This window comes from Actinia tenebrosa, unplaced genomic scaffold, assembly GCF_029948245.1.
Source record: "Actinia tenebrosa isolate PJP-AT-01 unplaced genomic scaffold, QUT_ActTen_1.0 PGA_scaffold9__36_contigs__length_13948895, whole genome shotgun sequence".
Lineage (NCBI taxonomy): Eukaryota > Metazoa > Cnidaria > Anthozoa > Actiniaria > Actiniidae > Actinia > Actinia tenebrosa.
In genome coordinates, this window is record NW_028292586.1 from 11,770,589 (window position 1) to 11,787,801 (window position 17,213).

At 37.2% G+C, this 17,213-nt stretch overlaps 2 protein-coding genes and 1 long non-coding RNA gene across 5 annotated transcripts in view; 2 read left to right on the forward strand and 1 right to left on the reverse strand.

The window, feature by feature from the left end:
- LOC116308947 (uncharacterized) overlaps positions 1-17,213 on the reverse strand; it is a 60,319-nt gene that overhangs the window by 23,766 nt on the left and 19,340 nt on the right. The gene's annotated exons all lie outside the window — the stretch shown is intronic.
- LOC116293686 (uncharacterized) overlaps positions 1-17,213 on the forward strand; it is a 62,836-nt gene that overhangs the window by 19,209 nt on the left and 26,414 nt on the right. The window lies entirely within an intron of this gene.
- LOC148904849 (uncharacterized) lies at positions 8,539-16,653 on the forward strand. The gene is made up of 6 exons (XM_089024946.1): positions 8,539-8,548; positions 9,214-9,396; positions 9,726-9,795; positions 9,965-10,276; positions 13,635-13,891; positions 15,506-16,653. Exons 1-6 carry the CDS (start codon positions 8,539-8,541, stop codon positions 15,679-15,681), a joined length of 1,008 nt encoding a protein of 335 aa, XP_088881072.1. The 3' UTR covers positions 15,682-16,653.

Sequence of the window (17,213 nt, forward strand, 5' to 3'; positions counted from 1 at the left end):
CTCACTTCCGGTAATAGCTGCGTTTTTAATGGCTTTGATTTCTTGTTTTCTGATTTCATGTCTTAGAACTAGTCAAATACAATAGTTTGAGGACTTATTTTTACATGTTTAACACCCGCTAGTTCCCCTCAATCAACCGCTTGTTTGCCCCCCCCCCCCCCCCCCACCCCAGTCCACTCCAAAAAAAGTCCCAGGATTGATAGCAAGCAACTAGTAAACATGCCGCTGTGATACTGAATAGGCCCAAACAATCAATTAATTTTGAAATGCAGGCCTCTTGCTGTCAAACCCTTTCAATAACGGTTTTTCATTCATTCTGGATAATCTCCTTACCAGACCCTCTCATTCTTATCAACACGGTTCATTTATTAGAACATTCCTAGCCATGATCATTTCACCGACATAAAATGCAGTCTTCTTAAAATGAAAATAGTAGGTGTGACTTAACAAATAAAACATTTTTTTTTTTTTTTTCTGTTCAGGGATAAAGCACGCAGGAAGTGACGTAAGCACGAAAGAAGTGTACTTACGGCGTTTTCTAAGTGCTTTATCACTGATATGAGCACGGAAAAAGCTGGGGTTTTTTTCGTTTTATTGTATTGTTACTGATTTTATTTTGGTATTTATTTTATTTACGCAGCACTTTACAAAGCACTTGGGGATTGGCAGAACACTCGAGAAGTGTCCAGACTGCACTCCGCTACGCGTCGTGCTTCTCCTAACACTTCTCTCGTGTTCTGCCAACCACCGCGTGCTTTATAACGGCACACAGCACGTGCGCGCGTTTTCTATTTCTTCGATAAAGCACAGTTCTCGACCAATCAGCGCGCGCGCACTATCTTAACTATATGATAAGGTGGCAATATATGGTTATCACTGTAGCATAAACAGAGATCTTTCGATATTCCACCTGAATAATTTTGAGAAAAATGAAGTGTTTTTTTCCCCTTCGTCTTTCATTTAGACCTGTTCTTTTCTTTTACCGTAAAACTATTTATGAAAATAATATATGAAACTTTTTCGCGCGATCTTGCAAGGAATAAAGCTTCAAAAATTCATTAGATACTGGAAATCAAATTTAGAGTGTTTTGTCTGAATTTCTGAGATTTGGCCTTTATGGCTTCGTCTTGAATATTCCCTTATATTAGTATATTTAATAGGACTCCATGCTGCCCAATTTAGAAATAATTGGACAAGGAAAATTCCGAGGACTGACAAAATTGGATGAGGCCCTAGGCCGAGTCCAATTTGGCAGTCGGAGGAATTTTCCGAGTATCAATTATTTCTTAATTGGGGAGCATGAAATCCAATTACCTATTATAAGAGCGACTGTCCAGAAATATCGAGCAAAATCGAAAATTTGTGGCCACAATCAAAAAAATAAAAGTCCTTCATTTTTGGTCTGTAGACACTATTAGATGAGTTTATGAACGTACTGGGGTCGGTTTTTCGATCTAAGTAAAAAATCCGGATTTTTTTGGAAAAAAAACGATTTCACCCCGTGTCGGTCTAAAAATTGCTCAAGAAACGGCTGCGAATAACGCTTTCAAAAACATTCTCGCTCCAAGTGAAAACCCAAGTTACAATCAAATTTGCAACTGAATTCAAGAAAAGGGGTGTTGAACAATCGTTCCAGGTGATTTTAGACGTTTTAAACTAAACTTTAGATAGAAAAAATTGCATTCTTCCAGCACAGTTATTCACAGTCTCGATTTTACCTCACATTTATAAAAGCGATTTTTTGCATATGGCCATTCTCCAATTTTTACAAAACTCAAGCTGTACAATGTTCAAATGATAGAATAACACGAACTACAAAAATTAGTTTGGGTTTTTTCACAGGCCTTATGAAAACGTTATGCGAAGTTGGAAAAAATTGCCATGTAAATATGCAAATTAGCAGTTTGTTTACATCTCCACACCACAGATCACGGCCGCGAAAAAAGTCATCTAAAATAGTTTTAACAGCTTATTAATCCACACATTAGCCTATCTAAGGACTATCTAGGCATGATTGGCCTCTGTTATTATTTTAAACGATTATTTGTTGAAGTTAAGCCTACACTTTCGGTGTTGAAGACACTCAGCTTGCTTGCCTCGGTGACATTCCATCGGTGCGTAGTAAACTTAGTAATCATAAATGACTGTTAACATGCTCTATAAACGTTACTGTTCCTCACTAGTAGTATCCAGCTTATCACATAGTATTTTCACATACTGAGTATGCTTGAAAGTTTGCATTACTTTGTAAATAAGCAGGGATCAAACCTGTCAAAGCGGATTATGTGAGCTGATGGCGTGACAAACGACAGTTTGTGCGGAGCCGGACGTGACGTCGTTTGGTACAGTACGTTTTTTATTGCCTGAACATCTTGTGATTTTGCATAAACTAAAGAGAATCACTCATTATCAAGATTTGTTTTTTTTTAGCTGTCATATGTTTTCTTGCTTGATCGAAGTCATGTTTAAAATTGGTTACATGTATAATGAGTGCAGTTGTAGCCTGATATACAATTCCCCCTCCCCTACCCCACTAGCTTCATGGCTGTACAATAGATCGAATGTATGATAGACTCGCCTGGTTTCGTGGAAGCGTAAATCTGATATAAGACTATGAGAAAAAAGAAAATACATTTTAAAGTATATATATATATATATAACATTTTATGTCGATAGTGCGATTTGATAGAACCGTGATCTGAACATGACGCATGTGTGCCCGAAATGTCCAGGAATTTGATAGTTTCTATCAAATTCCAAAAATTTGTTGTACATTTCCAGGTAGACAAAAGTAAAAGCAGCTTTTAACAAAGTGTTTATAGTCAGTATAGAAATTTGTTAATTATGGTGAGCATCAGTTATGGAGGCTCGTGAATCATAACCGAGGTCGAATTAATTCTCGCAAGACTATGTATTTTTGAGCCCTCTAGAAACATAGACAACCTTGCAATCTGTCGGAATCACCGTGCGTTTGGGCGTCAGCTGGAAACGGACATCAGTGAAATGTTCTGTACCCGTATCTCTTTCTCAGCACAAAGCCGATGTCAAAAGGAATCCAAAAGCAGAGTGGGGTTTGAGCAAAAGTGAATCGAAACCTGTGTTAAAAGAGACTGGTGTTTTTCTTACTGTTGGTTCAGGAAGGTTGGTGGATTGCTAGCATTACATTGACTAATATATACGGTCTATACGACGCCATGACTACTTGCGCAGTGCTCAGTCGTGAAATTATGCAAGCTTGACGCTACTACATCATTGATTAGGGACTGGTCATAAAATATAGGGGGGGTAGGGGTGGGCAAAATCAGAATAGAATCAGTGTTTTTTATCGTGGCCCACATAAAATGATGCTGAAAATCCTGATGACCCAAAACCAGTTTAGAAGCAAAATTGCAGGCCCACCCATTTTAGTTGTCAAATTTTATCAACAGCCCACCCCTTTTAAGGAGTTCAAAATTATGTGACCCATCCCCTGGTTTTGCCCCCCAAGCCCCCCGACCCCCCCCCCCCCCCCCCCAACCCCCCATACTTTATGACCAGTCCCTTACACATATAGAAATAGTCTTGGGGAGTGAAGTTATCTTACGAATGGAAGAATTGACTTTGTTAAGTCGAACAACACGAGGGACGCAAGCTACTTGATTGCAAATCGATGTGGGATGTGGTTCGATGATTCCAGTTAACTTGTTATATAAACTAGTTCTTTGATGTCTGAACATTAGGATGCGTTCATAATGTATGGCAGAGAGTGGTGGTGAAAGGGGGGGGGGGGCAGATGAAATTTAGGGGGGATCGGAAAACGTTTTACCAATAAAAAGGGGGGGTGGGTGGGTTGAAAACCTTTTTTCAAAGAAATGGGGGACTTTTGGGTGGTCTTAAGAATTGTTTTGTCATTTAAAGATTTCATCTGCCCCCGCCCCTTCTGCCATACAATATGAACGCAGCCTTATTCAAATCGGGGTCTTTTTGTCGTAAAGAACAATATCATTGAAAGCTCATAGAGAGTCTTGATAACGAGTGATTCTCTTTAGTTTATGCAAAATCACAAGATGTTCAGGCAATAAAAAACGTACTGTACCAAACGACGTCACGTCCGGCTCCGCACAAACTGTCGTTTGTCACGCCATCAGCTCACATAATCCGCTTTGACAGGTTTGATCCCTGCTTATTTACAAAGTAATGCAAACTTTCAAGCATACTCAGTATGTGAAAATACTATGTGATAAGCTGGATACTACTAGTGAGGAACAGTAACGTTTATAGAGCATGTTAACAGTCATTTATGATTACTAAGTTTACTACGCACCGATGGAATGTCACCGAGGCAAGCAAGCTGAGTGTCTTCAACACCGAAAGTGTAGGCTTAACTTCAACAAATAATCGTTTAAAATAATAACAGAGGCCAATCATGCTTAGATAGTCCTTAGATAGGCTAATGTGTGGATTAATAAGCTGTTAAAACTATTTTAGATGACTTTTTTCGCGGCCGTGATCTGTGGTGTGGAGATGTAAACAAACTGCTAATTTGCATATTTACATGGCAATTTTTTCCAACTTCGCATAACGTTTTCATAAGGCCTGTGAAAAAACCCAAACTAATTTTTGTAGTTCGTGTTATTCTATCATTTGAACATTGTACAGCTTGAGTTTTGTAAAAATTGGAGAATGGCCATATGCAAAAAATCGCTTTTATAAATGTGAGGTAAAATCGAGACTGTGAATAACTGTGCTGGAAGAATGCAATTTTTTCTATCTAAAGTTTAGTTTAAAACGTCTAAAATCACCTGGAACAATTGTTCAACACCCCTTTTCTTGAATTCAGTTGCAAATTTGATTGTAACTTGGGTTTTCACTTGGAGCGAGAATGTTTTTGAAAGCGTTATTCGCAGCCGTTTCTTGAGCAATTTTTAGACCGACACGGGGTGAAATCGTTTTTTTTTCAAAAAAATCCGGATTTTTTACTTAGATCGAAAAACCGACCCCAGTACGTTCATAAACTCATCTAATAGTGTCTACAGACCAAAAATGAAGGACTTTTATTTTTTGACTGTGGCCGCCCCGTGCTCGATATTTCTGGACAGTCGCTCTTAATAATATAGATGCCTATTTAATCCCATATCAACAAGACCTGTCCAATTAAGAAAATAATTGGACAGTTACCTATATGGATTAATGAGAAGCTGTATAATAAAAAGTGTTATTAAAATCCTATAACTCAAGGGACTTTTTTATCTTTTTCAAAAGTGCACACTTTAAAAAAAACCCATATTCTTTCATATGAAAAACCAATTGCTTTGAATACTTAGGCCCCGTCCACATGTATCCGCAAATTTTTGTGTCCGCAAATTTTTTTTTTTTTTTTTTTGCGGATACGGGTTTCGTCCACACGTGTCCGCAAATCTATGTATCCGTATCCGCAAACTTTCGAAAACGGTCTCCAGAGTGGAAATTTTCGAATACGCTCCGAATACGGATACGTGTAGACGGTCGTATCCGCAAATTTTCGAATACGCTGACGCAAACACGATTTTGCGCATGCTCAATAAGAAAAGCTATCTGTCAAAGGGACTAGGCACTAGCGTGTATCAGGGCGGATCAAGAAATTTCCGGATACGTGTGGACAGCGAAAACGATTCGAAAACGATTCGAATACGCAACGTGTGGACGCGAACATTTTCGTATCCGCAAAAAAAAAAAAAAAAAAATTGAGGATACAAAAATTTGCGGATACGTTAGACGGGGCCTTAGATTCTATATCTTTATGCTAATGAGATTCTGACGTGAAAGTGATGCATGGAGTGCCATAGTAACGGCACTTTGGTTGGAGTTAGTAAAAATCTATACTGCACTATAACCTGCGCGTCTTATCGAGAACGACTGCAAAGTATTCACTGAAAGAAAAAGCGAGGTAAGTTAATAAGAAAACTATTTTACGAGATTAAGACACGAAACCCTAGTACCTTCAACTTCAGTGAAATCGCTCACTTAAATTTATAAGTGCAAATATTGGTTCTATAATACTTGCGAATCGAATGGAATGTTTTTTATATATTTATTGCACTGCACTAGTGATGCAAATATCAAAGTAGTTCCAACACTATGAATATTTCATGAAATTACTACAGAAGATTATACTATAGCTACAGGTCGAAGTTCCTTTTTATTTCGGTGATCAAAAATTTTGATTCCTAAGAAACCTCAAATGCAACTGTATGTGGGTTTTATTCTTGAATCTAGATCTAGGCAGAGAAATGTCGAAATGGTATTTTCTAAAATGGGATTATAATAAATGTATTTTGATATTCATCTCGGTATGCTGAATGTTTTGCAGTGTTAAGCATTAAGTGAAAGCCAATTGCAACCCCTCTAGTTACGAGTGTTCTACCAAAATATTCAAGTAAGAAGGATTACAATTCAATATTAAAGATCAGCAAGCATTAGAAGCTCCAAATTTTAGATCTTACAATGTGCGTTCAATGACTGGGAGATTTCTTAGCGATGATATGATTTTCCTATTTTTAACACATATATATATAGAGTAAAGTTAAAGTTAGATTTTAAAATCATACAATTACGGCCGTTTCAAATATACATACAAGTATATCGGAAGTATATCAGACACGGCGGGATATCTTTCGTGATATTTTTTTTTTTTTGGAAAGGCCTAGTGATAGACAACTCGAATCCCATAAATATCCCATAATTTATGCTTTTGATATATATATATATATATACACTTGATTGCAGAAACGTTGTAGTATACATTTATACATTTATACAAATACCTAATGAGATGCATATTGCAATTTTACTTTTTTAACCCTCAAAACCAATTGATTTATAATCTGTAGGATATAAAACACAAGAATAAACTATTTTGACAATCATTGAATGAGACAAATAATAAATAAAGCGAGTTTTCTGTTTTGCATATCATTAAATATACTGAATAAATTAGATATTTGTATAAATGTATAATACAATCTTTCTGCAATCAAGTGTATATATATATATATATATATATATATATACATATACATATATATGCATTAATTCTATTCATTATTCTATATATCCATATATATATATATGCTAGTATATAAAAGTAAAAAGAGAAAACAGGCAAATTCTAACTGTTCCAAAAAATTTTATTTAACGTTTCGGCCATTCGGCCTTCTTCAGAAAAAATAAGTAAAGATATATACAGGATAAAAAGTAAAAAAGTAAAGAATTAATAGCCAAACAGCTAGCATAACTTACTTCAATAAAGTTAATCACCAAAAACCTAGAAAGATGAGATCTCTGAGCATCATGGGAAACTTTTCATATCAAAAAAGCATATATATATAAAGCTTTTTTAATACAAACTGCAGCTCATTGATGCTCAGAAGAGGTGAGACTGTAACCGGTAAAAGATTCGTAAGGCCATGAACAGTTACCAAGCGGTTGAACGTGTAAAATGAATCTACCCATAATCCTTGTAGGCCTCAGCTTTATAGCTTTTCAGGTGACTAACTTTATTGAAAGAAGTGTATAAAGGGCATAAGAACTAAAGGATGATGTAACCAGTAAATTCAGACGATAATGAAATATAAAGAAACAAAAATGAGAGGTGCAACCACTATAGGGAATGGAATAACAAGGAAGGTTGCAACAATCTATTGTAATATTTAAAAAAACACTAGAATGAAAACTGAATTCTTCGTTTAGATTTAAATTCTTGTCTCTTGTTGAGGCTATTGGGACGTAATCAAAAATCTGTCTCATCGATACTTCTCAAGCAGCAGTTCCGCAAAATTCGATGAGATTTTTTCCCCTATGACCGTATATTATTCATGCTAAAAACTATTTCTAATTTGCCAGTGAAGTTTTAAAAAATCTCATCGGGCTTAAATTGCAAGCCGGCCATATGGAATTAACAACAGATTAAAGTTTATATATATAAGAAAGAATGACTGAAAATCAATTCTAAAGAGCTAAAACGAACTATGCTGAAGCTTGGCCTAATGGCGCTGCTTGTATTCAACCTCGCCACATGGCTCGAAAAGGACGAGATTGAAAGTTCAAAAGAATTTGATAGATCTCACACCTTTGTTTAAAAGAAAAATATCAAGACTTTCAATAAACAAAAATATTATTATTACATTGCAATTGATATGGAAAATCTATTGACTTCTTGATAAGCCCAACAGCGACAGATGCAGTCCAAACTCGAATACTTTGATAAAACCTTAATTAGAAAACACAGGTGGTCCAAACTCGGGTAAAAACTGATGTTGTTTTGTTTCTCTCAGTTTCAGGATGATTCGTCTTGTGACACTCATTTTTTTATTCTCCTTTGGGTTTCATTTCTTTTTTGCTGACGCTCAGAAATGCTTAAATTTCCGTTTTTCTCGCCAACTGAATACGAAGTTGCGATGCTTTATTTACAAAACACTGCTGGTAGTCAATCACCTTGACTGTCAAAAAAAATGCGTTGCAGAATTGAACTGTTTCTCCATCAACTTTTACCAAAGTGAAAATGGAACAAACGTTTGTGAGATGATTAAAGGTACGAAAAGTTCTTTGGAAAATCCAGATTGTCTTGTATGGAACAAAGGAAGTGAATACAACGAGTTATTGGTGAGTAAACATGGACACATCAGTAACGGATACATGATACTCCAAGAGGGGGTGGAAAAAAAATTCAATCAACCATAGGTCATTTCACTTTATGTAAATAACGAAATTAGAAAGGAGCTAAAAAGATTTAGATTAGAAATATTTGATAGTACAACTGCGTTTTAGAAAATGGGACATATTGTACATATTGCATCTGTTCCGATCACTCTCGGTGAAATATCTTTTTTTGTTGGTGGATTTCAGAATACAGGCTTTTGTTCGTCGTCTGCGTCGTGCGAAGGAAAAATTAGAAAAGGTGAAAAATAAAACATTTAATTTTGTTTAATATATGGGAAAGAATTGAAGGACTTGATTGGAATAAATCCTTATATTGGACATGGGAGACTTCGAATGCGTCTCTTCTTGATCCTGCCAAGGATTTCCTTGAAAGTGTGGGAAACATCATTTCGCAGAATGTGTTGTTTGTTAAATTTTATTGTTTCAGGGGTAAACTCCCTACGGCAAAATTCCTAGCATATATTCAAAGTACTTTCCGAAACTTTAATTGAATCTTTTCAAATGTGGATTGTTGTAATATTTTGCTAACGTCAACAGCGTTGCCTGACAGCTGGTACCAGTTGGGTTCATCTGCGTTCAAACTTTTTGTCCAAAAGAAAAACTATACAGAGGCCAATAACGTGTGCTCTACTAATGGAGGAACTCTTGCCACCATCGAGAGCGAGGATGAAAACAAATTTGTTGATAAGTTGTATCTTGAGGAGCAGTTGTCAAAGAGAGGTGAGAACGATTCGTTATCATTCTGCTATTGCGTTCCCCTGTCATTTAAAAGCTAAAGTGACAGTTAAAAAAATCAAGAAATTCTATTTTTTGTATTTTTTGTATTTTTTATATTTTTTGTATTTTTTGTATTTTTTTTTTTTTAAATTCTATTTTCTTCTTCTGCTTTTTCTTCTTCTTCTTCTTCTTCTTCTTCTTCTTCTTCTTCTTCTCTTTAAAATAGATCTATTGATAGATCATGAAATTCTATTTTTTGTATGTGTAGCGTTACGGTGTTTTTATAGGCTTTTATTAATTCTGTTTTCTTCTTCTTCTTCTCTTTAAAATAGATCTACTTATCCAAGACACATTGAAACCTTTTAAACGCTGGAAATTAGATGGATCTGACCAGGACGTGACGTAAGTTAGATTCGATTTTAGACGTCACTAAAACTTTCGTCGTTTTTTCAGGTAGCTGGTATCATGAATGAATAACACCATAATTTAAACAGGATTATTCATTACAAGGATATAATTACAACAGAATCCACTCACCGAATCTAAATAATTTTTCTTTGATCTTTAACAGTTTACTCGGAAATCTTGCTGCCGAAAAGGACGAGAACAACATCTCTGCTGCCTTGCACTTTGAAGGCACTGGAGGCTCATACGCTACTACACCTGCCTGGGACATCAGCACAATGACCTTCAGTATTTCAGTATGGATGAAGATGCAGAGTCTTCCCAGCAATAGTTTCGACTACTATTTTTACTCTTACTGGTTGAACCCATATATAATTGTTTTGGGCATCCAAACTGGTGGTAAAATTTTTTTTGAGGGTAGAAAGAAATCAGATCAATATTCCTTGCTCTTTCGAACCGTAAACGGCGTTGAAGCTGGGTAAGCAAAAAATTAACTCGAGTATAATTTGTGAATTTTGTAACGATAAGACACCATACCCCTTATGGGTCCCCGTTGCAGTTTGTGTGAGAGAAGCTTGTCTCTGTGGACACTCATTAGCGAGTGTTACGTAGCATCTGGCGACAAGTAACAAACTCAACGTAGATCAGAGTGTCATAGGGAAGCTTACTAGTTGGATCGAGCGAAAGAAAGCTTCGAATCGTACGTAGACCGACATCGACGAGGCACTACGCAATCGCTTCGCTAGTAGCTGGGAACAAGCTTCAACCATTCAAGCAAAAGCCGAAGCTACAACCAAAGAAGAAGAAAGAAGAAAGCTAACAGTTTGGGAGCAAATATCATTTGCCTGGAAATTGTCGCAAATTTAAGAAATACAAGAGTAATGCTTTTAAAAAGGGCAAAACAACCAAAGGACGAACACGTGGACGAGGACAGTTCTTTATGTCAATTCAGGGTAAGCAAAAAGGATGCTAGAGCTCTTTGCAGTAGGGGGGAAAGAATTAGTCATGGAAGTTGACACAAGATCAGCGGTATTCATAATTCAGATAAAAACGTGTATTTGGATTGTGTTAGGCATTTGAAGCTAATACCCTTAAAATGAATGCTCAAGACATATTCTGGAGTAATTATGCCTTTGGCGGAGGAAATCAGCGTAGATGTTAACTACCAAATACAACATGCCCGACTTCCCTTAGTAGTTGCTTGTGTGAAGGGACCGACCACCAGTTTTAGGATGGAATTGGTTAAGCACCTTTCGTTTAAACTAAAAGGAACTTTTCAAGATCTCAACTGTTGTGGAGGAGCTCGCGAGAAAGTACAATTTGGTATTTGGTCCTGGTCTATGCAGCATCAAGAAGTTTGAAGCCGGAATCAAGGTAAAACCAGATGACAATCCAAAGTTTCACAGGTTCCTACCAGTCCGATCCGTTATGCACTTTAGGGAGCAGTTGAGGCAGAACTAGACCGTTTTATTTAGAACGGGAGGGGATAATTTCTAAGCGTAGTGAATGGGCAGCAACCATTGTTGTTGTTGCAAAGTCTGATGGATCTATTTCTATTTGTGGAGATTACAAGGTCACCATCATTAAAACTATGGATATTGACCCATTCAGGACCTGCTTAGTACTGTCTGCTTTTCAACTTCAACTTCAACTTGTTTATTTTCACTTTTTTTTATATACATTTGTATATTTACAGGATATAATATACGAATACATATTGTAATACAAATAAAGGAAATTATGTTATTTTAGGTAACAAAAGGGTAGGGCGATTAAAGTAGCTTATGCTTTCTAGTTAATTGCCCTCCATAGTGGATTAGTTAAGTATCCATGGCGTCAAAGAAAAAAGGGGGGAAAAAAGGAGAAATTACAAGGGACTGGAAACAGTTTACAAAGCTAGACGTAAAGCATGCGTACCAACAGTTGGCCATTTATCCCGAATCTAAGCAGTACCTTGTAGTGAACACCCAGAAGGTACTTTATAAGTATAGCCGACTACCATGTGGAGTTGCTAGAGCCCTAGTTATCAGTACATAATAAAACAAATCATACAATGAATTGATGGACTGCCTTGTTACATTAACGAATTCTAGTAACAGGTCTAGGCCAGTCATAGAACTTGGAAAAAAAAAACCTGGAAGCTGTTTTGCGGTGATTGGAGAAGTATATATAGTACAGCTAAAGGAGGGAAAATGCTAGTTCATGCAAGACCAAGTGCACTTCCTGGGTCCATCCAACTCCTGAAAAGAAGAGAGCTATTGTAGATGCCCCAACCCAGAACTGAGGGCTTTCCTTGAATTGCCATGATTCAATACTATGGTGTCAAAAAGTCTTTGATAATGCCAAAAAGTATTGACGCACTACGATGCCACCTTATTGCGTACTCACTATACTTGGGCCAAAAATTGCCATACCCACGCTATCTGCTACTCAATAACAGAGATGGGCCTTGATCTTAGCATCATTCCAGTATGCTCTGAAGTTCCGCAAAACTGATGCACACGACAGTGCATGCTGATGCACTATCTGTCGATAAGTTGACACTCCTGAAGAGAGCGAACTCTTCCACTTCACTTATGAACTTCTGGTGACTGCCATAGACAACTCAGTTACCACTCGAAAGGTTCCTGTTCTTACTAAGGTGTTCATCAAACTCGGATGGCCTGACAAAGTTGAAAATTGATCAAGCAAGTCGTTAAGTCCAGTCATTTCGACAATGGTAAAACATCACAACGCCTGTCCAATTTCCTATTTCTTTATTGGGAATACTCCTTAGACAGTTACTGGCCAGCCTCCAGCATAGCTTTTCTTCGAACGCAATACAAGGACTCAACTATACCTTCCGCATCCCAACTTGGAAAAGCATATTATATCGAAGAGAGACAAAGTAAAGAGAATATTCAGCATGACCAAGGGCGGAGCACGACTCGAGACTTTTTACCACATGATGTACTGGTTCGAAATTTTACAGGTAAAGAGAAGTGTAACCATGGGACTGTGATCCTTAAAATAGGGCTCCTAACATACCAAGTTAAGAGTGGAGATCGGATGTGTCATGCCCATGTGGATTACCTGCTTCCTGCTGAAAACTCAGAGGTGGTCGAGAGTACAGCTTGCCTAGCCGAGGACGTCCTTACTGTACCCCTTGCAACATTTCCTGACCCGTATCTCTCACCAAACTCAAAAGTTAGTAGCAGTGTCCCTAAAAAGAAACCTGATCCAGTACCAGCTGCTACGGAAGCTGTCAAGTCAGAAACTTTAATTACAGGAGCTCCACACCCTGCTACATCTCCAGCGACAGATCAAGCCTCCGTTTCGTCTTTGAACTTGTGATTAAGCAAACATGACAAGGAAGGGACGTCGAACTGAACAGCAAGCTTGCTAGGTGATCTTGTTGTGAGTGAGTTAGTGTGAATGTTAAAGGGAAGGAGATTTAAAAGTAGATTATCTGTGATTTATCTTATTTGACAAGCCTCGTGTTGTAGTATGTATATATGAGAACCTAAACAAAGCTTCTCCAAGTCCTAGCGAGTGTTATCCTCAATCTGGTGTCGAAGAGCTAAAATATTGCACCATCATCATCATCACCATCACAATCATTATCATCACCACTAACACCGTTATCATTACCACTACCATCGTTATCATCACCACTACCATCATTATCATCACCATCTTTTCATCACCCTCATCATCATTGACATCAGTCATCATCAAATAAATAACATCATTGTCATAATCACAGATCATAGTCCATCACCAGCACTCATCGTTTTGCTAAATTGTCCCTATTTCTTTGCTTTATCTTAATGTGTCTTCCTCTACTATCTCCAAAGGCAATTCGTTTTGAATAAATGGACACACATCGTTGCAGTGTGGAACAGAGATACCAAACAGGCTACACTCTATGTAGATGGAAAGGTCTCTCAGGCTACACCACTAACTACCTCAGAGTTGGATTTTCCTACGCCCACTCGTTCTGTGTTCGATGTTGGTTATAAGCGAGATTCTAATACTGTAATGAAGGGATGGCTGCGTGAACTTCTCGTGTTTGATCGAGCAGTGACAAGTGAAGAGGTCATCATCATTGAAGGTAATTAAACTTATAGTTTATATAAAAAAATAAACGACGGTCAACGGCGTTACAGTTTTTATTCATTTTTGCGAACTCGACTCGAAGTCTTAACGTATATTTAAGCTTGACTTGCACAATATTTATAGGTTTTTGTCTCTAATATTACCGTTCAATATATATTTTTCACCTTTTTATATGTTCTTAGGATCAATTTTCTAATTGAATGAGTGATAAACTGAAAGGATTTCTTTTACAAATACTTCGTTGTCACTAGATCATTCAAAGCCGTACCATGTTTACAATTCGCTTTAGCCTCTTCATCTCTCATCTACTACTGTTCGTTGGATTCTACCAGCTCACTAGATACACTGTGCTGAAGAGGCCCAATACAGGCCGAAACAGCTGTCCACGGTTCCTAGTTGAGCTGGCTCATTTTTTACGCGACTTGAAGTTGTGAAAGGCCCATTGGCACTCCTCTTCAGTCGTTTCATAATTTACCTATTGAGCATCTTCTTGTAAGTCCATTTGCACTTTTTTTAGTGTTCGGTCTGTTCTTACTGTTTGAAGTTCTTCTCAGAGTTAATTCTTCTTGAACACATGTGAATAAGTTGTCGATTATATCTTGCAGTCAGTTGTTCGCCAGTGGTAAGTTTGCACTTGAAAATCTCCGCTACAGTGAAATCTGACGGCCTCTTTTTCGAGTTAAAAATGCCATAATTTTTCAATGTTTAATATAGCTCTACAGCTACCTTCCGTAACCTAAATTCATTTGCTTGATACATTAGTTTTTTTCTTTTCTACAATCGTTTTTTAAAGAATTTTTAGGAAACAAGCAGAAATTTAAGCGAAGCTCGACCATGCACCTGCTACTCACTATCTATCACAGGATAGATAGTGAGTACGTTAGCCAATCAGATTGCAGGATTCGTGATAGTATGCTAGTAGGTTTATGCTAATACACATTAGTAGACCCTTACTTCATTGTTTTGTGTGTGTGTGTCTATTTGTCTATTACACGTTGACTTGCGTTTTTCCCTCACGAGCTAAATGCCTCTATTGCGTGTTTTGTTTGTGGATGGGTCAAAAGACGAAATAAATATAAATTTTATAAATAGACCGATTTTGTATATTTTCTTTGAAATAATCCTCTTTAAGTAATGATGATGATGATGATGATGATGATGATGATGATGATGATGATGATTTATGAATTTATATAGCGCCTTTTCTATATGAATATAATCAAAGGCGCTTTACATTGAGTTGTTAATGACAGATTGCTTTTTGTGCAATTTATAAGCATGAGAGATGGTTAGTATGAAGTGGTCATCCGAGCCACTTGAAATCCTAACCATTTGCAGATGTAATTACAAAGGCAGCACTTTCTCCTCAGTTATTTTAAGACCCTGAGTGTTGGTCCAGCCGGGACTCGAACCACGACCTCCCGCATGTCCGCAAGTCCGACCAGCCAACTGAGCCAACCGGTTTGCGGTAATAATAATAATGCTTGAAGACTGGAGGCTCGGTAAAAATTCACCAATATGATAGCCGTCGGCAAATAATCATTAATTAATACAGTTAAATTAAATTAAATTAAATTAAATTAAATATCAGTATTTGTTTTCGAACCAGATGCAACTTTGTTGGACCCAAGAACTTGGATCGGGCCACCGCAAAGCTACCTGAACATGGCGCCAATCTCTCAGCAAAAGACTAACTGCCTTTCCGCGAGAGCCTGGGGAAAAAATCAATGGGAAGAAGTACCATGTGACCAGAGAAAGAACTTTATTTGCAAAAAACTGGTTTAAGGTCGTCCATTGCATTGTTCGCGCGCATCCTGTCTATGCATGAATTCAATGCACGCGTACTCATCGGTATTAAGGTATTTTATAAGATTGAATTTTAGAGGGGAAAATCTGACGATTGGATCGTTTGCCGAAAACGTCCTTAAGCCAGTTACATTAAGGACGAATCACCTTTGATAAATACACCTATGTCACAATAATTGATAACCGTTTGAAAATAGCGAGTGAGCGAGTGAGCGAGTGAGTGATACATTGCATATTCAGGCCCCTCAAAAAATCTTGTTTCTGCGATTCTTGCATCCATGAATCAAAAAATGGACTACATTTCATTTCTTCCAAATCGGTGATCCGCATGACCCGCCGAGGTTTGATGCTTACGGGCTGTGACTCTAAAGATCGTAGCAAGCTGGATTCACAAAGTCCATATTGAATCCAAAATGCGAAATGGGGATGGTCTTCTATCTCAACCATACCACCAGGGATCTGAACGCCCTTCCACCCTTTCTTCTAGAAACTAATTAAAGAATTGCATCATCTCATGATCAAACTCTAAAAAGAAGACCGCTAATATAAATGTAGGCACTGCCTAAAAGCGGAGCTCCCAATAGCACAGGGAGCCCAATTTAGATGAAACTGAATAGTGAAAATAAATTAAAATCAGGCAAAAAAACTTCAATTTTTTCTTTCCATCAAGATGAATATAACATCCCCCATAAGGAAAACAATGAAGCGAAAAAATCAAGTGGGAATGCACTACATCGTTTTCTTCGCACGAGTCTTTGTTTTCGACCTTAGTACTCTACCACTTAGGAATTTTGTCACATGTACACAGCCCACCACCGTCCACCCCAGAGGCTAGTTTTGTTCTTGAAATATTCTTCGACAAAGTTTTGCATGGCCGACATTTTTACGCTTTGAATCGCTGGTTAATTTTGAATGAAAAACGAACAATAACTATAACAGATAATCCAATAAAATGACAAGTTTAGTGATATTTACCTTGGATGTATTTCATTAAAATCCAAATTTCGGAGATTTTACTCATTTAACTGCTGTTTTCGATATTCTGAGAACAAGGAAGTTACAAGCTGAACGCCAAAATTTGGTTTTTCGCTGCCGTCGGTAACTTATCGAAATAGCCATGTATGCTTTATGAGAGAGAAAACTAATGTTTTCACAGACTTAGCTAGACATCAGTTTTCTAATAACCATTACTTATCTTATGAAAACAAGATAAATAATGATCCATTTGTTATATAAAAATATTGACATTCTCTACTTTTACATCCTCATAATACTTTGCGTCTTTGGGGGGTATTCAGAGGGTTAAAACCCACTTATTTTGATGAAGCCTGATCAGACAATGTTGACAATACCTTGTTTGGTATCCAAAAATAAAATGAAGAAGTGAAAAACATAAAAAGATAACAGCTTGAAGACGTTTCAGGTAAATTTGAAATCCAAATTCCCTAAGTCCATACATTTTCTGAAAGACCAAAACGTTTGATGATCTGTACACGCAAAAAAAATCTGGA